We start from the raw sequence: 24,469 nt of genomic DNA, 5'->3' as shown, positions 1-24,469 counted from the left end.
CAGCAAGCTAAAAACTGATTTCACTCTACACACACAGCAACAGTTTGGAACACATATTCTGGAGTCCAGAAGGAAGATGCCCAGGGCAAACAGGAATGAAGATAGTAAGTCTCCATATCTTTCTCATTCTTAACTGTAAGAAAAACAGGAAAAGCCAAAGCAAGAGAATCTACAGGCTTAGTTTCAAGATTTCAATCCTTCACACAGCATGAAATCAAGCAAAGTATTACACAAGTATGACACTAATCATCCTAGTTGCACCATGTAGCAAAAAAAAATGGTATGTAAAAACCCCGGTGCATTTTGGCTGCAATATATATAAGAGCTTGCATATATGGCAATTATTCCCTGTGAGCAAATTGCAAGGATTGGTGCCCATATTTCTTACTACTCTACTGGCTACCTTGCAAGTTCAACCCTAAAGAAAACAAAAACACAAACAAAACACTACACAGTATTTGTCAACATTTTTCAGAGCAAAAAGATTGAAGTTCTAGCTCCTGAGGTAGGTAGAATGTAAGACAAGTTGTATGTACCCTTCAGCACAACTATAAAAACCAACACCATTCACTCCTTTGAAAGATTAAAAATGCATCAGGGTATTTCCAAGCAGAAATAAAAATAGCATTAGTATCATCATGCAAGTCAAAACTTTGCCACTTCTGTGTAATGTAAATCACCACCTGAAACATTCCATACCATTATGACTACTCAGATAAGAGGCACCAAACCTCCTCTATTGATTCCACACAAGAGCCTAAAGTTATACAGCTCATGCTGTTAATTCCTAAGATAGACAAGAGTACACTATGTGTAAACACACAGAAAGCACACTCCCACAGCACACTATGAGGGCCCAAGTACTTACCTGTCCTGGCAGGTGCAGTCTGAATACATAAAAACTCAGCAATAAATGAGTCACTTAAGATGCAAGTACAAACTTCAACGATAGTATCAATTAAGATTTAATTTGAAACCAGTTTAGTAGTCAGCACGGGGAAACTTTTGAAATACTTAAGACTACAGACATTTAAAACAGTAATATTTCTTACTTATTTTATTGCTACAAACTGGTACATCTTATCACAAAAAGCTACAAGGCATATTATAAACACATACTCTATAATACAGAGTGCAATGCAGTCCCCCAAACAGCCACACTCAACAGCACAATTTTTGAAGTTACTCATCCTGTACTATGAGGTAAATATATATAAGCTTACACCATAAAGCTTTTAAAATATTTACCCCCACAGACCCACCCTCCTTTTCAACTGATTAGACCAAAAGTTATTATATCCATCTTTCAGTACACACACCAAAAAAATAGGATGCTTAAAAAAATATACAACACAATGTTTTGATCAGCTTTAACAGTCAGTTTTCTATAAAAAGCTCAACTAAAATAGTCTTAACTTCATTTTAACAAAATCAGAAACACAGAGGAATTATATAAACAAGTTCTCCATGGAATGGAATGCATGCATATGGTGGGGAACCTTCAGATCCATTTGAGACTATTAAAAAGTCTGAGCCACTTCAGAGCAGAAATAAAAAGCTGGTTTGCCCCCACTAATTTATTTTCATTTTCTTGCACTTAATTATCTTCAGTGTGGTCTAAAGTGAAGTCAGTTTGTTCTTCAGTTTCTTCCTCCTCTTCTTCCTCCTCCTCCTCACCCTCAGCTGGCTCATCAGCTTTTTCTTCTTCTTCTGCTTGCTGCTCCTGAGCCTGATCATTAATTTCAAAAGGATTTTCACCCTGAAGTAGAAGATTGAAAATAAACACTTTGATATTTATATCAAATATAAAATCATACTCATCATTTCAGTGAATGAAAGGGGCAGCCACTAAGAAATGCTACATTATTTTATTCAGCTTTTTAATAGTTGTGAGTTTTTTGCAAGAAAATCAAAACATGCTGGATTTAAAACTAGCAACACATCTTTATGCACATGGGAAACTGGGATCCCAATAAACTCCTTCAATGAAAGTGGAAATGGCACTGAGAAAAAGCCAAGTATGCTAAACACAGATTTCACTTCAACATTCAGAAATCAAAATTACATGCTTAAGTTTCAACATGTTTTAATTAAGAACTACAGCTGCTTCCTTTTTCTCCCCAATTAACACCAAATTGGAACAGCAGAGTTTTGTTCAGCTTTTCCTTATTTACAGCCTTCATGTATTCTGAATAATTCTATGAAAAAAGGCATACTCCTCAGAAAACTAAAAAGAAATCTAGAATTTATTACACTGACTAGCCTGAAATTCATTCCACTGTCACCCCTGGAAAATTACCAGTTTTCTTAATACTTTAAATACACTAGCATTGTGGGTTCATATTTTCTCCATTTCATACAATTGCTCAGCATGACATACCTCAGCCTTCCACTGCTCATATACTTAACTGTGAATAATCAATGAATAGTAACAGCATGAACTATTATGAGTTTCTTGGCTATATCTCGTTTCATGTTCATACATCAGATAAATCAAGTCTGATCTGAACATCTGACAGCAACCACACCAGGACTAGGATTTTAAGAGTATTATTTCAAGCAAGATACAAAAGAAAAATTGAATGGTATGCCCCTTGTCCTTTTTTCTCCAGGCCAGTTAGATTTCTCAGGTAGAATCTTCCAGGTGGCTACTGAAAAATTAAGAGAGCTATAAAAATATTCAGCAAATGCCACAAAACAAAAACTTGGTTTCAGTATTATTTTAAAAATCAAGAGAAATTTTAAATTCAGATTTAGACTTAACCCAAAGAAAACAGAATTGAGACCATGTTTTTCCTGGAAGATTGCAGGTCCCAAATGCACAAGTGCTCTGCTCCATCACATGCTGTATAAGAAAACTGAACTACTTCAGACTCAGTTAATTACAAATTTGATTAAGGATGAAAGAGATTTGCATAACCAGGAGCCAGATATATCTCACTGAGCAGGTCCTGGTGAAAGTGTATGAAGTTCAGCCCACCACAGAAAACACCAGTGCTAAGCATTGTGAAAACATCAGTGGTCCCTTTTGAAGACGATCTTGCAAGCTTTTCTCTCCTCAGTTTTTGAACTGATGAATCCAAATTTCCACTCTCCCTGTTACCAGTCTCCCGCTAGGGGGCTGCATTGGACTGGGCATGCCAGGCATGAGGAACTGGGAAGAGGTGGCTGGATATTCCAGCAGATATCCCAGGCTCTATCTGGCCATTTGCAACCTTTCCTTAACAGACACACAACAGTTGTCTGAAACTGATTCACGCACCCATCCACATGTAATTTTCCAGGACACAACTAATTTGACATTTTAAATCACAATTAACTTGGGCACTGGCTCTTACCTTGCCATATTTCCAAAAGATACTATTGCTTTGTCTGAAAGACCCTTATTGTTGTGGCACAGACAGAACCATAAACCAATTAAAGGTAATCCAGAAATAGCTAACAACAGTATTACAGAGTCACTTAGCAAAGTAAGTGGCCCAGGAGGAAAAAAGTCTCCACTTTGCTAAAATGAATTCACCTGTTTCTCAGGCCACATAGCTGCAACAGAGGCTCCCACGTCTTTTAAATTCTCTTATCAACTACTCTTGCAAGCTTTTGTTTTTGTCATGATTCCTAAAAAATCTACAGAGTAAAAAGTAGCTGAGTAGTGTGCACACTATACTTCAGTACAAACCCACATGCCGGAGCTTTTGCTTCTAAATGTAAAGATAGGAGGAATTTGTGTTTTGTGCTCTGCAGTTAACATTACATATAAAGACACTGCTGATGTTTGCCTGAAGTTTGTTTTGGGGTTTTTTTTATTAGAGAATCCAGTTAAAAATTGCCTAGATAAAAGTTTTAAATGACAACCAAAAGCTGGTGAATCTGAAGGTGGTAATTTTTGCTGCAAAATAATTTGAGACAATGATTTTTGTCTGGCAAAATACATTAAAAGTATATTAAATCTGTGAGCTATCTAAAATACAGAGGACTGAGGTTAAGTGCTATCAACATGGAAAAAATGGCAAACAATTATTTTCTTTCTATTTGCATCTTACCTTCACATACAGCTCATATCGAGCCTTGACTATAGGATTATTCAAGATGCTGGTGGCAGTAAGAACACTCTCCCTTTTTATTTGTTCTCTGTAGGCCTAGGAAACAAATTTGACAGTGAATAATTATCCTGTTCCTATAACAACTGTCACATGGATTTGAATTCATGGTCAGTTTCTGTAAATAAAATAATGAACACACTACAGTGTGAACTGCTTGTTCCTTGGTACGTAAGTCCAAACCACATAAGCCTAACCAATTCGGTTTAGCAGTGTTTGTAGATTGTTGCTTTAGCGTTGGTCAAAAGATGTATCTTGCTTATATAAGGGTCTATAACCAGTCATCTGTTCTCATCTACAGACAACATCCAGGCTTCTCCATCACAGTCTAAGACATTGTTGAAGGTGATCCTGCTCATTTTCAGGGTCCCTTCCAACTCAACATATTCTACAACATTTCAGTCACAGAAGCTTGTATGAAAAAAACCCATAACTTTGGTAATCTTGCTTACTACCATGCTCATGCTACTCTTTCAACAGCCCTAAAGTTTATCACTATAACACAACTGCTAATTCTAAACTGCTCTCAGCTGTCTTCAAATTAAAAAGATAATGGCCAAGAAAAGACACAGTACGTCTATCGTGCTAGAAACACATGTGTTTCGCTTTCCAGTCTGAGTAACAAAATGTTTCCAATACTTAAAACTCTGTAAAGCAAATCCTCATCAAATGAAGAAGTGATTTCTAGTAACTTTTTCATTATTTTATACTGGCAGCTATTAAGCACACCAATATTTCATTAGCTGGGGTGCTTAAGTGCTGGCTACTTCCTGAGGTGTTAAACTTACAAAGTGCAGTAAGGACATTACAGTTTTCTAGAGAACAAGGCATATCAACAAGAACTTAGAAATTACTTGCACCAAGAACTGTAACACTTTTCACCTATTTTTTAAACAAAATGTCTTATCTTACTTGTTTTCCTTTTGTGTGATCGGGAGATTTTAAGTGTTGCTGCACAGAACTGTGCAATGCAGGAACATAAACACTGCAAGCACTGCAGTGAACAGTCTCAACTTTCATCATATGGTCATCAGCTGTAACCCCTGCCAAAGAAGATGCAACAAATCATTAACACAAAATGTGTTACTTCAGGCAACTGAAAAAGTAGCTTGTTTGGCTTTTTACCCCAAAATTAAAAGCTCTCATCTGTTAAACATACCAAACTGAGCCACTGAGGAATATTCACTTAAATTCAGGCATCAACATTAGGCTCTCTGAGGGCAATATTGGAAGATGAAGTTTTTCACTTCAATGCTCCAACTTCACCTCTTCACAGACTACACATGAGACCCAGGCAAAGTACAAAAAATGGCATTGATTTTCAATCAACAACAGCCAATATCCTTAAAAATACACATTTTGATATAGCAAACAAAGCTCCACTGAAGTAACTGCACATACTTTACCCCTTATAAAAGCTAATTTACTTCCTTGCCCTCCCTCACTATCAGGAAGAAGCACATGAAACTAACTCCTCTTGCAATTTTAAGTATTAGCTTGGTAACAGAACATTCTCATCACAAAGGAAAACAGGCCTTCCAGAGTACTTTAAGGAAAGTACAGAAGAATTTGTGGGATTGTTAAAATGTTGCCTATACCCATTTTTACGCAGCTATTAATATTTAAGTTCAAATTAGGTAATACTGCAATAGTTATTGCCTAAAATAAAGATGCCTCATTTGGTTGTAGCCCATATTCTGAAATCCCTCAAAGAAGGGAGGATATGGCACAGCAAAGCAGGGACACATTAACTGCCCCAGAAAACTGCTTGTAGGGCAGCCAAGGGGAAAAAAATTCCACACCAAGATGCATATTGGGTAACCAAAAAATGCTCCAACTCCTCCTTTTGGCACTGCCCCTCCAAACCACAGCAACCCTCCTATTTGCACTTTTCCAAATCTTGAATTTCACCACTATCACCTTATTGCTTTATTACACTCTCTTTCAATCTACTGCATCCACCTGCTGTCACTCCTCTTGCCTTCTACTGAATGAGACTGTGGCAAAGCCCACAGAATTGTTTGTCAGGTACCTAGCACGATGTTCTCACCTTCTGACAAGGTGACCTGGATACCCAACAAACAAGGTTTGCTATCTCCTGCTGTGCTTACATTCCACATAGGATCAGAAACAAAGCAAGGAATGTCAACCAGGTACAGAAAAGATGGGAAAACTAACTGATTTTATCCATTTTATCAAATTCAAAGAAGAATGAAAGGAGAAAAAGACCAGGAGAGTTTCAAATGCCTCACCTTCCATTATATCTTTTTCAGCAGCTTGGGAATTCTCCGTTTGGTTACTTGTCTGTTGCTTACGCATTGCTGTCTTCTTAAATTTATTCACCATACACTCCTACAAAGGGAAAAAAATTGTAAATATCTATGATGTACAATTGTTTACATTCCAATATTAACCCAGATTTTGAAAAATCTTTATAACAAACAGTAAATAATTGCTATTACTTCTTAAGGCACTACTTTCAACTGTAAAAGTAACAGTACTTTAGACTTTGAATTTGCTTCATTTGCTGGAACTTCCAGTATTATGTCCTGCACCAGAACTCATCTACAAAATGACTAATGGTAAATAAATAAATGGTAAAAATTGTAACTATATTCTCATGAAAAAAGTATTATACAGATTAAAACCAGCTGTCTTACATGAAGAAATTCCATCACTACTTTGTCAAATTTTGTTTGCTTCTGGATATGATCCAACGTCTCCTGGTGAGCTGCACTCTCCAGATGTGACTCAATTTCTTTTTCTTCAAACGTTCGGAACTTGCAAAATGAGCAAGTAAATGCCATTCTATCAAGAGAAATACATTAAATATTACTATTAAAACTCCTCAAAATAATGATACTTGACAAACCCAATCAGAAAGGGAACAGGAAAAGCATTCTTTGAAGAAGCCAAGTGCAAAAGAAATGAAAAAAAATCCCTAGAGTTTTTCCATTACAAAGGGTAAGTGCTACATTAATCAAATATAAATCAGGCCAGTGTCAGAGTAACAAATTGTCTATTCAGGAGACAAAAACTGCTGAAATCAGATGCCAGGCATTTAAAAGCCACATTATTCTGTGACTTCATCTATTGCAGCTCTCTACTTCGTGTTACCTTTTTTAGTACATCTCATAGGCACAGAATCATAGTCCAGCCAGGCCATGAATTATAAGTAATTACAAGAATTGATTTAAAGCTCATTTCCCATACAAAAGCTATGTAATCTTTGTAAGTAAATATAAACTCCACAGTACAATGAGGAAAAGTCACTAATCACTAGCTAGGATCATATACTGCACTGACATTGAACAGTTTTGTACAGTGCAGCCACCGGGCAAGAGTAACAAAGTTACAAACCTATTTTTATACCTATTTTTGCTAGAAACAGTTGACCACAGATATATATACACATAAAAGCAGAATAAAACCAATTTCTAACAGCTTTTTAAGTCAACATGAACAGAGACTTCAAAAGCAGCAGCATTCTAATCTGCTTCTCAAGTGTGCACTGATGCACTTGTGGGGGAGAAGGGGTTAGTAAATTGTGGATTTTCTGATAGAACAGTGGTCCAATGAAACACCCACTCTTCTAAGCCACTGAATTTGGGTGCCAAGCTTTGGCTTGAGGTTTTTTTCTTTATTTGGGTTAATTTTTTGCTTTTGCTGTGGAGCAGGGGAAGTTGAGGGAAAAGCCTCTTCCACACCCCTCATTTCTTTCTTGCATTTTATTTTCCTAAAATCAGTCCAAAAGAAAAAAACATGTGCTCTTAGAGAGACATTAAGGGCATTTAAGAAAAACACTGCACACAACACAGAAGTTACAGCACAAACCTGTATCCATCACCGTATTTTTCACTGTTTTTTTCTCTTCTACGCCTTTGCTTCTCTCTTCTGGCCTCAATCCGCCGCTTTTCTTCTTCCTCACTTTTAACTTCTCCTTTGCCATCTTAACATATAATTGAAGAATTAAAAACCAAACTCAAAACAAACAGCAGAAGTACCTGTCTTCCCTGTCTCCTCTACAAACACTTCAAAATGCACAGAAAGCCCCTGTAACAACATGGTTCCATGGTTTCCTTAAATGTTCTGAAAGTTTTGCTTTGTTTTCCTCCTCTAGAGACGACCAATTTAAATGCTTTCAACTTTGCAGCTAAGGGTTTAGACTCTAGTTTACAGTCATAAAAGAAATTCTGAGTTAAAGCAACTCCTTCCCTATTGTGCCTAGCTATTAAATGCCTCTTCAAGTGACCAGAAAAAGGTAACTGGAAACGCATAGAGAAAAACACATTAAAACTCTCCCATGTTTTTAGAGCACCACTGCTACAGTCCCCTCACATAAAAGAAAACTCTCTCAAGGCTGTCTCCTCTACTGAGGAGGCAGTTCCCAAAAGTAAAAGAAAAGGTTCTCATAAAGGAGACAAGACAGTGTTGCTTCAAGTTATGGTACCCAAACTGAAATTCAACAACTTTATTATTTTTACCCACTAGACTTCACTTGCTTTCATATAGTCCAAAGATTTTCAGCCAAAGAAATAAACCAGTTAATGGGGGGGAGGGAGAGACGAGGACAGACAGATTCAACACACAACAAAGTACCCAAGCAGACCTTCAGAGGAGAACTTGATTAAACTACCACCTGGCATGTAAATAAGTGTCAATGAGTAAATGAATAGAAATTTAGTTCTACAACATGTAAGAGTTCCAAGAACACTAACTTTTTGAAAAAGTGCACTTATGTTTGTCTTTCCTATGTCTGCTTTAGTAGTCTATGGACAAAAATTAAAAATTAGAATATTATCCAGTGGGTCGTTTTAGACAAAAAAAAAAGAGGATCACTTCATTTTCTTTTACAGTTCAACCTTAGAAGAGAGGTCAGCCTCCAGGAAATCTACCTCCATCCAAACAGCAACAGAAAGGAACATACAACAGCATCATGCACAAACACCAAGACTGCAAAACACTCTGTGGATCAAGATGTGTCACTGAATACTGAAAACATCTTCATGACTAACAGATCCTCATTATCCCACGGTGTATCATTTTTTAGCAAAGAGTTTCAAAATTTACTGTGATCCAGAGAGGAGAAAAACTCCTGTCCATGAGACTATTTTTAAAAAAAAACAAATTGAAAACAGAAAAACACCTATCTACCCACAGAGGCAATTCCCATACTGATCTCAGGATTTAAATTTCATTTAGTTCATTACCACTAACCCTGGAAATATGCAAAGGACTACTTGTTTTACTGCTGTAAAAACCATCTGGTATGATATTCTGTGGCGTGAAATGGCCTCTATTTTGACCCTCAAGCTCATAAATTGAAGTGCCTGTCCTGTGAGATGCTGGGGAATGGGCACCTGAATCTATATATAAACTAAAAACCCCCTCTTTCCTTCAGTGCAGTTATGTAAACTTTAAAAACAAAAAGAAACTCACACAATTTTAAAATAAACTCAAAATATTTACTGTTACTTCAAGAAAAGAAACACTCATTTCATACATAAACAAAACATAAATTTCCAGCCCTCCTTGCCCTCAAATGAGACTACACCGTATGCAATAGGGTAGCACACAAGGAAAGGGGGAACTAAAAGCAATTTCAGCCTGATCACTGGATTTCTTTTACTGTGTGTCTGGAATCACTACAGTTAATACACACTTGAACTGATTTTTGTAAACTAATAATAAACCCGTTTCATTAAGACTGCATGTGAAACAGACCCCACATTCCTGACAGCAGCTCTCCAAGACAACTGAATCCACTTTACTTAAAGTGACTCACCTAGGGTTTAAGGGTGAGGTTGATCAGCTAGTGGGATAAATAATAGGATATGGGTGAGGAACCAGTGGGATGAAGAACATTCAAGCAATGGAATGGCAGCAGGTATAGAAAACCACAATTTTTTTTCCACAAAAATAAAAAAAAGGCAAACAACAACATATTTAAATGAGCAGAGACACAGTAAGCATGAAAAAAACCAAACAAGTTATACATGGGTATTACAAACAACCATATTTCTACAGCCTAAATTTTTAAACTCTTTGAACAAAAAACAGGCAGCCATGCTACCAAATAACTACTAGAGGTCATAAATACAGGCTTACAAAATGTAATCTCTCAAAGCCTCACAAATAGAATACCTACAACACCTTACCTGACAAAGCAAACTGACTTACCTCCAAAAGTCTGATACCCAAGATCATAAGCATCTCTTGTGAAGTCTTCATATATAACAACTGCACCACTTGTATCAACTTCAATTTCCTAATAAAGTCAGATCCATAAATTAAAAAAGCCATTCTAAATCCAGAAAGGCAGTGTAATTTACATTACTTCCAATGATCTGCTACTTGCTATTTTTTTAATATGACAACAAAAGAAAATTAATTATCTTGTGGAACTTCATGTACAAACACTTCTAGCTCTGCATTTCTCCACAATTCCTTACTAAATTATTTTCACAATCAAAATTCTTTTCTATATAAATATTTTTACTTCCAATCCAGACTTTTACTTAGTTGAGGTGTTAATACCCTCACACAAAAAGAAGGGAAATGCCATTCCAGTCCTGCAACATTAAACCAGGATAAATATATATACACACATGCTTAGCTTACTGGTAACATTCTCACAGTGCTGCAACTGATCTGTCTGAAGGAAGGGACTAATCTTCCTACCCTATCAGAGAATACCTTTTAACACCGACCCTTTTTTATTTATCCTCTCTCCTTGATGTGCCTTATGTCTTAGCCACTCCTCCTCACTTCTGTTTAGTGATCTCCTTTGTACCCACCCAAGCAGGTCATAGCTGCATGAGCTCAAGCTACCCGTGGCAACATGAGAAGTGTTCATACGAGAGCTCTCTCGTGCATTACATGAACAGGTAGGGTCTACAAATACACCTTAAAATTCACCTTCTAGGCTATCTGCACAAGCTGTATCTTTCACTCAACATCAACTGCTACCAAAATAAGACCGTTTTAGTTAAAGTGAAAAAAACCCAAAATCATGTTCAGAAAAACTTATCTAGTTTAATGTTCAATTTGGTAAGTCTAGCTTGAGAATTATGTGTCTTCAGGTATACTATGCAAACTTCTCAAGAATCAAAACACGTTCCAGTTCTGAGAATCTTTACCTCTATAGTAGAATCCTGGTAAGATGTCTTCATGTCTATTAACATAAAATGAGAAACAATGCAAAAATGCTGTCACTGACAATTCATTTTAAGACAATAAGATATTTAGGAAAAAAACAGCTTGTTATGCAGGGAAGATTGTCTACATTTACAATTTATCACAGTTTAGTAATACTGTTAAATGTAAAACCAGTAACCCTTAGAAATACAACTAAACACTTTCAGAAGCAATCACCTATATCTAACTCCAAAACAAGAATTTCAAGGTTGAAAGGACAATACAATTTTGAGATAATTTTCATTCATACAATAGATACCAACTGCATCAAAGTTTCTCTTAGTTGATACTCACTTTTTAGTTTTCAACTACATTTGGTCTTTCAGTTCAAGTTTCAGAAACTCTGTTAAACAGCTCGACATTTTGTTCCCCCTAATCTCAGAGCCACAGGACTGCCTGCATTCTTGCAGGCACTATATATTCTACTTCCTAAAGTAACCCCAATATTATGTATTGGTCTTTGGATTGTGGAAATCAGTGAGGGGGATGGAATAATAAATTAGAAGCACTGTGCCTGAATGTAGCTTAGAAAGGAAAATGTACAATAAGTACTGAAAGAACCTGGATGTGCATTTTAGAGACCCTTTTCATAACAACAAAGCTGATGAGACCACCAATAAAGTTCCCTATACAAAAGGCAGGAGTGTGTTCTATACAGCCAGTTCCTGGAATTGGTACAGTACTCTTGACATTACAGTTAAGGGAACAGTTATGTAATACATAATAATGTAACCAGAATAACGAAATCAAAACCAGAATTTATGCCTCAAAGTCTCTGCCAAGTCTGTGCATTTACCTTGAAAGCTATGAGCTACAGCAACTTCAAACTATTTTCACGGGTGATTTAAAACCAAACTACATAAAACACTGCACATCAAAATTACTAGGCAATCACAAAAATCATAAAAACTAAAATCTGATTGCTGTACACACTGTTCACAATATGTAATACTCAAGTTTACATTCCCTCAAAGCAAGTACTTTATTCAAACCTCACTAGTGACTTTTTTCTCCAACTCTGACTGAAATACAAAAATTTAATATTAGACTTGTAGAGTATCTTTATGGAAGTTAAAGAAACCAAGCACCACTAATACAATTTGCAGTTTGCATTTAGTTTATCTATCTCATTTCCAGTTCTTCTTGTCATTAGAGCATTTCATTTACAAGTGGGAGCAATCTCTTTCTGCATCTCATGATTATTATGTAACAGTTTTTGCCATTTTTGCAGTTTCCCTCCTTCTCCCCCACGCCTTATATCTTTACTTTAATCATCACAGCTGATGCACTACTTTTTATAGCCAAAGAATTTGGACAGCAGGGCCCAGGCTCATGCAAGAGCATGTTTTAGTATTTGTCAGGCATTGTCTCTTCAGACAACTTAAGCTCTAACATTATTTTTAGTGATGAAAATTTGCCTCCAGGAAGTATCATCACCAAGTCTCAATGAGATAGTCTTCAATAGTACATATCTGAACATATCAAAATATTCAGTATCATTTAGCAAATAATCTTTGCAGTAGGAAAGTTAGACATGTAAATTCCTAAAATCCACTGTGAACTATTTGAAAGATAGAAAACAAAGAATTACAAAACGGCACATACAGCCCTCTTTCTGAATATTAAGACAAAATAATTTCTAATGAATAAAAAAAAAAATCACTAATTTTAACTTAAAAATTTTGACACTTGTTACTTACTAGGTGATTTTTTCTGGCTCAGCTTCAAAATAGGCTTTGTCATTTTGGGTTTCTTGATAAATGTCCCACCAGGTTTGTTATATGGCTGTGGTATCATTTTTCTTTTTATTCCTCTTGCAGCAACTGCTGCAGGACTGGGTTTGTTATGATAGTCAACGACAATTCCAGGTCTGTGCATTCCGCCAAAGTCTCCCATATGCTGAAAATTTGTGAAATCAAGAAGAAGGTGTTAGTATATGAAAGCAATGTCAATAAAACAACTACTTGGTACAGTATGACCATGACCTTAACTAAAATCTTGTGTTCTAGAGCAAAATGCAGGAGGAGCCTTAAGCTCCTGGTCTGATGTTTGTTTCTGCAATGGCATTATGGGTGTTTGTCCAGTAGAACTAATACTTATGTATAAACTGTGTTTCTGCTTATTCAGAACCATTGTCCAGGCAATGAACATATCTGTCATATCTCAGCCTAACATCCTGGCTCCTCTCTTCAGATTCTCTAGATAATGAATTCCATCTGCCTCTGGGGGAAAAAAAAAATTAAAAAATAGAGCTTAACAACTCAGTTTTCAACACTAAAAAAAAAAAAAATAGAAGCTTTAACAAAAAAGCTTCCTTGTTTGGAATCTTACACAAAATGATATAGTAGTGATCTGAAAACTGAGTAAAGAAGGTTGCCCACTGTGGAATACTGATTAATTGAAGGAAGCCCATTCTTTCTTTTATCTATCTTCCCAATGAATTCAATAAAAGCAGAATTTTTAAGTCGGGCCTGCAGAGAGCGATACAAAAACAACGCAGTGATAGGAATGAAAATTCCATTGAAAGACTAAACCTTTCCACTATTTCTAAAATTATATACAGTCATTTGTGGATACTTGTATATGAAAGTTACCTCTCTGAAGACACAGAATAAATGAGTAATCTGAAGAGGGGAATTTAGGTAGCTGGAGTATTTTCAAAAGTGCTAACATACTTCTTAATATTAGCTTAATTACTTGATTAATAAAGGGCAGAAGAGAGCCCACAGACTGGATGAGTGACTTGGATAAGCAGAAATATATCTCTTTCCATGAGTAGAGAATTAGTATTACACTGTCAAAAGAACATAAAAATAACTTCAAAACCTTTAAGAAAAGCATTACTTTTTTAAAGCAGATTTTAAATGACAGACAGAATGTACCAATACAGGCACTTTCCATAATCAGAAGTCCATGCACAAGATCTCCACGTTAATTTATTTAGCTGAGACAACTATAGACTGCCTAGCATGTACATTTACATCAGACACAAATTTGACATCAAGTACACACTGGATAATCCCAAGTTCAGGTTTTTTTAAACAGACAATCTACCTATTAAAGGTGCAATGCATTTTACATATGGTAAGTAGTCTAGCCTTTACATTCTCCTTTATTACATAAAAGACTAAAATGATAGATTTCAAAAGCAAATTAAAAAAGAACTCAGTTGTAACTCTGCACAAAGCTTTGAGATCTAAATGAGTTCCGAAAGAATAGCATAAAGGCTTAAGAATGTAACATTTTCAGCTTCACAAGCAGAGAAATGAAGATTAGAATCTTTTTCTCATACCATGCTACATGCCAGCTAACAGCCATGTGCAAATCTGAAGTTGAATATGGCAACTACAATACTCAAGAATGCTGCAAAGTAGACTTTCTGGAACAAAACCACCACGCATGTTAAGCATATAAAAGACCCACTAAAAAATAATTTTCCTCTACTCTTAAAGCTGTATAGTTTAAACTTAAAGAATCACTTCCCAAAGAAATACAGCACACCCAGGAATTTTAAAAGGTAAGTTACACCTAGAGGCACAGGCAGAAAGGTGTTCAATGAATATTTTGTGTTTAAAAAAAATAAATCAAAATTGGGATTATAAAACCAAGACAAAGGGACACCATCAACCTAAAGTTAGTATTTCTGTCAGGTTTGGGGTTTTTTAATTCTCTTCTGCTGTATTTTTTTCCCCCTACCTCACTTAACATTAGGCATTACTTCCTCAAACTGATCACTATTTTGCATACAGTTCATCATGCTGTTTCTAGGACATAGACTTTTTACATCCCATACTGGAAAGAAAGCCACTGAGAAGCACTTAGAACTTAAGTCTTCAAAACGAATACAAGAGGACTAGGCACACTGTGGAAATTAATTTCAGTTCTGTGAAAGGATCTGATTTCAAGTTGATGATGCCCCTTTAACCATGCTTCAATTCTGAGAAAGAATCACTGCAACTGCTAACCACTCACCTTTGCCATTTCCTCCCCATCACCCTTCCAGTAAACAAGTCAGAGTGAGAATTAAAAGAAGACTTGATGTTTGATAAAACATGTACTCAACATATTAAAGAATTAGCTCAACTTTTCCCTGTACATGAACCAAAAACTGCTCTAGCATTCACAACCTGGGTTTTATTTCTTGCTTATACATTGCACCTTTAACCTACTCAAAACTTCAAAAGACTTTGAATTCAACTTTCACAATATTGAAAAATTTCCTCACCAGCAGCAGAGATGCTGGTGTTTACAAGGAAAAATGAAAGTCCTTTTAATCCCTTTTAGACCAAACCTACTACTTTTATCTTCACCTTTCAAGCAAAAGGAGAGATTTAACAAACCTTATCATCTAGTCTGTTACTCATTACTTTCAGCAGAAAGAGGGACTGGGTTCTACTTGAAGACAGCTTCAAAGGGATAAACAACATTGTCAACCATGATCGTTTGTTTGGACAAAACCCCACACTGTACTGAACAGTGCATTCATTTTAAAGCAGTGGTCTTGAAAGGGTTTAAAAGAGTGTCTAGTGAAAAGAATCTGAAAAGATTCTGTACTTACTCCTCGGCCTCGGCCTCTGCCTGTTGATGGTCCTCCAAAAGCATCATAGTTTCTGCTTCCAAATCCACTTTCAGGATAAGCAGGCGTTCCTCTCCCCCGAGAGCCTACAGGTGCAGGCTTCATATGGGGTGAAGAAAAACTGCTGTAGGAAGAGTAACTCTCTCTTCCTCTGTCCTCCATAAACCCAGGCCTCAATTTTGAACGGGAGTAAGGTGCTTCCCAGCTAGACCCGCCCTGGTTTCTACCTCCGAAAGAGTCAAGGCTATTCCGGTAGGAGTTGTCAAATCGACCACCATAACTACCTCCGAAGCGGCTTTGTTCGGGTTCATTATAACCATAGCCAGATCTGTACAGATCTCGCCCACCCAGAGAAGACCCGGAGTCGTAAGACTCATAAGGTCCAAACCTGGAAAAGTTGCACAGTGAGGAGAAAAAAAAGTAAGCTTACTAATGTTATACATTTCAAAAGACAAGTTATCAGTTGACATTTATCAACTAAAATCAATTTATTACTATACTGATCTGTACAGTTGTGTTATTGTTTAATCTTGATTAGGGCTGGGCAATTCACACTATGACCAGACAGAAAGCTATCTGAGCCATTTTTGCTACAAACAATTCTAAAGTTCAGTATACCTGAACTTTGTTTATTTAAATTTTCAGCAACATTTACTTACTAAAACATTATTGGGGCCCAGCCCTAGTCTCACAAAAATAATCACCTGCAGACATTCAAAGCCTAGTCAAACTCCCCTTTCTTCAAAATCATACCCTCACAGTCTAATAGTTAAATAGCAGTTGAGAGGCAGCTTAGTTCTGAACTGAGAAAAAAAAAAAAAGTTTTGCCTTTTTTAGCGGTACAGTTGTGAGTTCCAAGTATCCCACAGTTCTCGTTTTAAAGGAAAAATACATATGCTCTTCTGTTCACATTTTTTAAGAAATTTTTTTTCCCTGTAAAATTAAGTCGCACAATCATACATATGCTCTTCTGTTCACATTTTTTCTTTAAGAATTTTTTTTTCCCTGTAAAATTAAGTCTCACAATCAAAGAAGTTCACGGTCTTCAGTGTATCCAGCTTTCACTTGCAGACCACTAGGTCTAGCAACTCTGAAAGTCTCTCCAAAGCATGCAGAGTGGACAAAAAAGAGTCCTTGGAATTTCAGAGTAAAGCAACAAGGAGCTACAATCTTCAGCTATTTATTAAGAGTTTGCTTTGCCTGGGACATGGGCAGTGTCAGGCTAGAAATCAGCATCTGTAACTGCTTGGAAGGGAAACACATTGGTGTCCCTGCAGGGTTATAACAGGGTGACTGAGCAGCTGGGAAAGACAATCCCTTAACTGATACAATACAACCTACAAGAGACTCAACTTACTAACTGTATCTACAGTAAACTGAATGCTCTCATTTCAAAATCTGTTCATCTCAGAAGACTCAAAGATACACAGAAAATGACACTAGAAAAAGTCCATGCATAACATTAGGTTACATAGCAAGTGACATTTTGGCGTTGAAGTAGTCATTCAACCTCCATCATATGCAGATTACTATATGGTAGGTACGGCTCATTCCTCAATCTCTGCTCAGACTCTTAAATCAGTATTAATGTTCATTAGTGAACAACTCATACTTAACTAAAATGCTTAACAGAACCGAGCAGCAAGACACAACACTTCCCCAGCCTTCCTGTTTAGTATTGTCCTTCCCCAGTGGCACCACAGTGACTACAGACAGGAACCACACAGTAATCTGGCAACAGCCAGACAAAAATTCAAGGATGCACACAAGAAAACCATCAGATTATCTATGTTTTCTTCACATTTTATCTCCTCCAAGATAGAATCACTACTCTGAAAAGCATGCTTCTTTGAATGCAATTTTAAGACCTAAATCAAATCAGCTGCTCCCTATTGTTTTCATCTGAAAGAGCAAATAGTGCCCTAGCATTAAATACACAACTTTCAGACCACTGCATCAGAATTTTTAGTTTTAGACTACTCCATCTTACAAAGCAGCCCAGAACATGCACACAGTTTCAAGAGTAATCAGTACCTTCCAATGAAATAATCTGGACATGACTTTCAGATTCAATACCAAGATCACTTGTGCACTGCACATTTAAACCAAAGAACACATACCCTAAATGTTCCTTGAAAATGGAATGTTGATAGATTCAGTCTAAGGCACTAAACCAATTAGGTCTAGTCTGCTATGTCAGAAATGGTGTGTCAGGCCAATCAGCTACAAATTGCTAGACAATACTGAAAAACAAAACTTTTGCTATTTTCGTTCAGACGCACTGCTCCGCTGTCAAACTTTTCCACAAAAATGCTGATTATTACAAGAATCTAGCACTTACAGTTTAGTATTTGCCAGTATTTATCAAACATGAAGACTCAGAATGAAAGTGTTCATACAAAATCATAACAACATGCCTCAGGAACACTTAAGTTAGAAGAATGATTTAAACTTAAATTGGATTTGATTGATTCTTGGGACAACTGAAGGATTATTTTACCTGTTACCACCACCACCACCTCCTCCGCCTCCACCTCCATGACTCTCCATCCCATAGGATTGGTTAAGGTAAGAGTCCATGGATCGTGGGCCACCATAGCCTCCATGCCCATAATCCCGGTCCATGTCTAAAAAAAGAGCAGAAAAATGTTTATAAAGAAAGCAAGTGAGAATTCTTATTAAGTAATCTAGTTTAAAGTCTTAAGTAAGAGGTTTACTCATTGCCGCGGTACTTAGAAACAAAATACAAAATTGACAGTTGCAAACCGATTTTGACACTGTCATTAGAGAAGCCACGTGTCTTTGCTATCATCTGAGCACCTCTTGACTGGAATAAAGCTCCTAATCTTTTCCAACAGTAGGTAACTCAGGATTATTGTTCCATCAGCTGGAATTGTCACAAATTAAGAGAATTAAATGAAGATACCTGATGTAGAATATGTCTGAAGTTGTAGAGAATTAAGATCACTTCCAACCCTTTCATAATACAAAGAGCTCAGAGGCTCTCTCCATGCAATGCCCCAAGAAACTTTCACTCACACTGAGAAAGTCTGGGTCAAGGTTACAAGCTGTCATGCTGCAGTGCAGGCTCTCTATACAGGCTACAGTCAAACAAAAGAATTTTCTGCCATCTAGCACAAACAAAAATCCACCCAAAGCACACTGAGCTGCAGCTCACTAACTGTGCTAAGGTATTTCACAGCCAAAGTGATGTCACTTCATGACATCTCAGCATCTTGTAATGAAGTCTGGCAAAAGAACCAACTTCCTCCTCAGCACTGGAAGGCCTATGTAAAAATTCTGGGCAAATAATCACTCAAATTCAAAGCACTAAAACAATGCTGCAGATCTGCACAACGATTACGATCCACTGCCTTTCTGTAATGTACACAATCTGCACTTCACTGGCATTCTGGAGACCAAAACTGCTTCCCAGTACCAACCAACACCAAGGTTTGGGTAATACCAAGAAAACCTGGCTAGTCAAGATTCACAGAAAAAGTAACACAGGGAAGGAATACACAATGAACACAGCAAGGATAAAAATGAAACCAAGTAGCTGTTTACTCTGACAAGAAAGAATATTTTATACATTTCAGTATCTCCACATGTAAACCACTGACTTTTCCAGGACAATTAGCTCTCTTGAAGTCATAAGAAGCTGTCCTATTTAAAGAAATACAGTAACTCTCTGTGCATATCATTTCATGAAAATAACTGTAGTGCTGAAAACACACACATAAATTTTACCCCATTTGTACCTAGTTCTTGTTAGCACCAAGTCATTGCAATTTACTTTCTTGTATCTGTCAACAATGAAAATTCTGCCAATTATATTAAGATGACTGTATCACTTTTACATAGATATTCTTAGCATGCCTGAACAGAGACTCCAACACATAAAGACCTACTGCTGATTTTTATTCTAACGATCATAGGTACTTTCTAAAAAATTAAATATTATACTTCTGGGAAAAGAAAAAAAAATTCTAACACAGAAGTCACACTGCACCTTTTCATATTCTGCACATACAATAAAGATTCAAAAACCAAAGCACAAAAAAACCTTTTCAAAACACTAATCATGTAGCACCACCCATCATCAACTGAAATTGCAAAGAGTTACTGCAAAAAGAAACAGATGAGGCTTCCAATAAAAACATCCAATGTTCCTCTCTGGTGCTTCTGAATGATCTGCCACCTAATCCAGTACATTACCTTCAAGACTGTGCACATAAAGATGCAGACCAGCAAAAAGAGAAGACAGTCAAGAAAATAAACTCAGTTTCACAGAAATTAAGATTAACCATGGGATCATCTAATCTCAGATCCAGGTTGTTAGGTATTTTAATATAGGACAGCCAATCAAAAGACACTGACATTCTGAAAACTGACATACCTGACCTGAAAGCACCCAATAATTTACCTCTGTTTCACCTGCTCCCTATTATCTATGGGCCATAAGATGGCAAAAAATCAGTGAGGTTAAGAGCTGAGAACTGAATCAAGTCATCCAACAAGGAAGAACACAAGACACTGTCAAGATCCCTGCCACTGCAATGCAAGTCTGCTACAGCACAGGAAGTAGGGACCAGTGTTATGCATATGCCAGCAGTTCAGTTTTGGAAAAACACAAAAACTTTCACATGCAAAGAACTCTTCCAAAAATGGTTTAAAAAGTATCATTTTGAAATATATATTTTAGTCTAAAATTTTTAGCATGAAAGCAAATACTAAAATACAATTTACAATCACAGGATAACTTCTGACACCCACACTTGCTCAACACTCCTTACTCAGTTCATGTTATATAACATCAGCAGTCATGCTACAGAGCTATGCCAGTCCCTAAATCCTCAAACCCCTGCCTTCAGGACATCACCACCATCTCCTCCCTAACAGTGAACAATTTATTAATCTCTTTCCAGACTCACTGCCCTGCATTTACCTACAATATAATGTACTCATATTTGAAAATGGTTAACACAGGATACAAAAGGTACAAAGACATGAAGAGGGATGATCACTTGAATGATTTACTGCAAGAAACTGGAGGGAGCAAATGAAATTTACAAGTAACAAGTCACTTTTTACAAAGCAGACACACAAGTCCCAGAACCAAGTTACAAGTAGTAAGCTACTAATGATTAACAGGGATTTAAGACAGAAATTGGATAAAACAACTGACAAGAAATCCAAAGCATGTCAAACACAGACTATGACTGGGAAAGTCTTCAAGCTGCAAACCAGTGAAGGCATACAAACATACCAAAGCAGTACTTGTACTACTTGTTCCATGCCTCCAAAGAGAGAGTGACATACAGGATATTGCTCAGGTAGGGTAGACACTTTTGACCTGATCTACTGAAGGTGACCTTATAATCTCCTTCCAACTATTTCATTAACTGTTCCACACTGCTGATCAGTTAACCTATCATTCCAACCACTGCCCTCCTGGTTCAGTCATCAGCTGCAAACTTTACCAAAGATTCCTACATTTTACACTTCATGCCCAGAGCACGACAAAGAAACTGCATTCAGCTTTAACAAGTACAGTACTTCTTCAGGTATTAGACTTTCCTCTCAAAGTATGTTCTTCAGACAAGCTTTATCCTAAAAATGGGGAAACATACAAGACAACAGTAAATACTCATTTAGATAAACGAAAACATAAAGGACCTTAGTGTAGTAATTGATTAATAATCACTGTCAGCACCAGTAGAGACATAGAGAAGTTGCCTGTCTGTGCAGACTAAATGTGAATCGTTTCACATGCTGAGAAAACACATATTTAAGCACTAAAGAAAAAACACCAGGAATTGCATTCCAGTGTCTCAAACCAAAAATTCAAAAGAGTAGTAGTTCATTTAAGTTTAAATAGTAACTGCTTATCAAAGAAACTTCTGAAGAAATATTATATCTGTGTATCTATGAAAACCACAGAATTAAAAAGAAATTAAAAAACAGTGGTCCATATTTGCTCTTAAAGCTTAAAAATGAGAGAGTGAACCTCTGATATGATGGCATTATCAAAGCATCTGAAACAAAGAACTTATTAACAGAGTAAATCAGGTTTTGGCATCTGCAGCTTCTTGCATAAATACCCTGCAGATGAACGAGCCACTGAACTTAAGCAGGGAAATAGAAGAACCTGTGAAGAACTACCTGGTTTTTAATTTCTAGACTATATTGAAAAGAGGGGAGAAGAGCTACCTCAAAGGTGAAAATAATATATTACCATTAAATTAAAAAAAGAATGGTATACTAAAACACAAGTTCAATCTAAAAACTAAACTGTTAATGTATATGTATTTCTTCAGATTAATTTTAAAAAAAGAAGCCATATTTGGTGGAGAGAGCGTTTAAAATAGCTGCAAAATAAATCTCAATAGCCAGTAAAGAAAAATAAAATTTTCCAAAGGAAAAGAACTACAAAGTAAACAAACAGTAGGTAAGACTCAGAATCTCTTGGTACAAAGAACTCAAAAGAAAAAGCTTTAGAGCAGAGAACATTGAAATCATATTCACATCATAAAGACAAGAAATCATTTTAAACAGTGTCTCCATGTGAAGCAGATGAAAAGGCTAAGAAAATGAGAAAGATCCTGAAAAATTAATGATACATTAAAAAAGCTAAATTTTGACTACCAGAAGCTTAAGGGTCTGTTGTGCAATAGCAAGCAGTGTTTTTTTCAGGCACATTACATTTTCATAACACCATGTCTAGGTTGTTAGCATCACAACCTTGTCATTAGGCCATTTTCCCTTCCAGACTAAAAGGAAAACAGCTGCAGTAACTAAAATATTAGCCTGAATATTTAATATTTCTGCTAACAATACTAACAATTTATTCCAAAAGGCATGTCAGCTCTGGGCTCAAACTGAGCTGTCAGGAAGGGACAATGCTGCAATTACAGGAGTCATCAGACATACAACTGAAAGTGCTTCCCACTGGCTGAAAGTTTCCAACAGAAGAACCTTGCCAAGAGCCCAAATGAAAACTAGGCAAAGACGAGAATTCCCAACATCTACCCTCTGCTGCCTGTCTTCCGAACCCCACAAAACAGCCCTGCATAGAACCTGGGTAAAACAATTTTTATGCATGCCTTGCTCATGTACATACAATGTATAAACAGTCATGGTAAAAGCTTCAAGCTGCATACATCATAATTAAACTTTTGTAATAATTACAAATAACACAAAACTTAATTAACACAATGAAAACTATTACTATAGAGGTACATGAAAGGAACACTCTAATTGTACAATACACATTTGATTAGTTACTTCCACTACAAGGAGCCTGGATTCATTTTAATATTTGTGTCATCAGACCTCAGAAAAGCAAGTTCTGGTTAACAGTTACAGTGAATATTCCAATAAGATACTTAAACTGGCACTTAAGAATAACCTTTCATTCTAAAAATCAAGTGGATATTTAGTTAGTACTCAATACAGAAGATGAAAAAACAGGGCAATATATTTATTTACTATGTATTAATCTTACTATGCAGAAAGATAAATGCAAAATAATATAACTGGGAAAAAAAAGCTAAGACTCGAGAAATGTGTAACAAAAATTATTACATTGCAATCAAAGATGCCTCTGTAATTCAACGTGTTATTTCCATATAACAGCCAGCAAGAGTGTCAAGAGAAGCAACGGCAAGCACTCTTCTGACAGGATCTGTAAGCGCAGCTTGGATACAGTATCAGTAAAGCTTTTATATTAAGATCCTTTTAACACTTGCTTGCATGCTGGCAAGAGATGTCAAAACATTTCTTGAGTCTTTTCTAAACTCATAATCTTAACCATTTTACCAAAGTATGTGCATCCCTTTTTATCTACTTAGTATTTTTGGCAGTGCGAAAAAAAAAAAAAAAAGATAGCTTTTGGTCTTGGCTTTACGTGTTTTTTCTATACCCTTTTTCCAAACTGTTAGTTAAACTAAACTTTAGGGGGGCAAAAAGTAAATAAAACACAGGCAGTTACAGGCTCTGGTTTACATAAAAAAGAAAAATATCCTTTCTTTTCAACAAAAATAGTACTCTGTAAGAATATATTGGTTTATGTAAAAAAAGCCATCATCTTAAGAAAAGTCTGTATTTCTACCCCACCCCCCAGCCCCACTCCTTTATCTCACAAATTTTCATTCGGAACGTTCAGTTCCCGTTGACATGCCCAAGATGAAAATCGAGTCTCACTCCCAGACAGTTACAACTCTTCCAGAAAACAACATGAGCACTTAAACCATGTTACGCACTTTAAAAAACCCGTTTCCTTTTTTGTTTTTGTTAACACTGATTGTTCAGCCCCAACTCTTTTTACAGGTTAGACGTATTTATAGCTCATACCTGAGACTGACCCACTGGGCATGTTCACACCACAATGCATGGGGGTATCTGGGAATCTCCAATCTCTGTCTTCAGCTGGAGAGGATGGGTCAGTGAGAATGACTTAGTGCTTAGCAAGAGCTGGAGGGGAGAGACAGGGAGCCGCAACAAGAGGCGGCTCTCTCTCCTGTCGGATCTCCAGGCTCCTGACACGACCCCCTCGAAGAGCTCGCCCCGAGCTCCCCCCGGCTCTGCCCGCGCCCCC

The 24,469-nt window shown here is 36.7% G+C and overlaps 1 protein-coding gene across 2 annotated transcripts in view; it reads right to left on the bottom strand.

Annotated features, from left to right (window-relative positions):
- Positions 1-1,043: 1,043 nt before the first annotated feature.
- ZNF326 (zinc finger protein 326) overlaps positions 1,044-24,469 on the bottom strand; it is a 23,833-nt gene continuing 407 nt past the window's right edge. Inside the window, exons 2-13 of one of the 2 annotated variants that reach the window (XM_041421598.1) lie at positions 24,226-24,300; positions 18,371-18,497; positions 15,853-16,258; positions 12,995-13,193; positions 11,237-11,271; positions 10,278-10,365; positions 7,932-8,046; positions 6,758-6,905; positions 6,350-6,449; positions 5,010-5,140; positions 4,041-4,136; positions 1,044-1,759 (exon numbers count right to left, since the gene is read on the bottom strand). In XM_041421598.1, the coding sequence (XP_041277532.1) occupies positions 1,598-1,759; positions 4,041-4,136; positions 5,010-5,140; positions 6,350-6,449; positions 6,758-6,905; positions 7,932-8,046; positions 10,278-10,365; positions 11,237-11,271; positions 12,995-13,193; positions 15,853-16,258; positions 18,371-18,497; positions 24,226-24,300 (1,682 nt within the window). In that variant the 3' untranslated portion in view covers positions 1,044-1,597. The remainder of the gene's footprint in view (positions 1,760-4,040; positions 4,137-5,009; positions 5,141-6,349; positions 6,450-6,757; positions 6,906-7,931; positions 8,047-10,277; positions 10,366-11,236; positions 11,272-12,994; positions 13,194-15,852; positions 16,259-18,370; positions 18,498-24,225; positions 24,301-24,469) is intronic. The other variant, XM_041421599.1, reaches the window with a different exon arrangement.

The sequence above is a fragment of the Onychostruthus taczanowskii genome, unplaced genomic scaffold, assembly GCF_017590055.1.
Source record: "Onychostruthus taczanowskii isolate IOZ18803 unplaced genomic scaffold, ASM1759005v1 scaffold7, whole genome shotgun sequence".
NCBI lineage: Eukaryota > Metazoa > Chordata > Aves > Passeriformes > Passeridae > Onychostruthus > Onychostruthus taczanowskii.
Note: the sequence above shows the minus strand (reverse complement) of the source record. Positions and strands in the feature narration are given on the sequence as shown.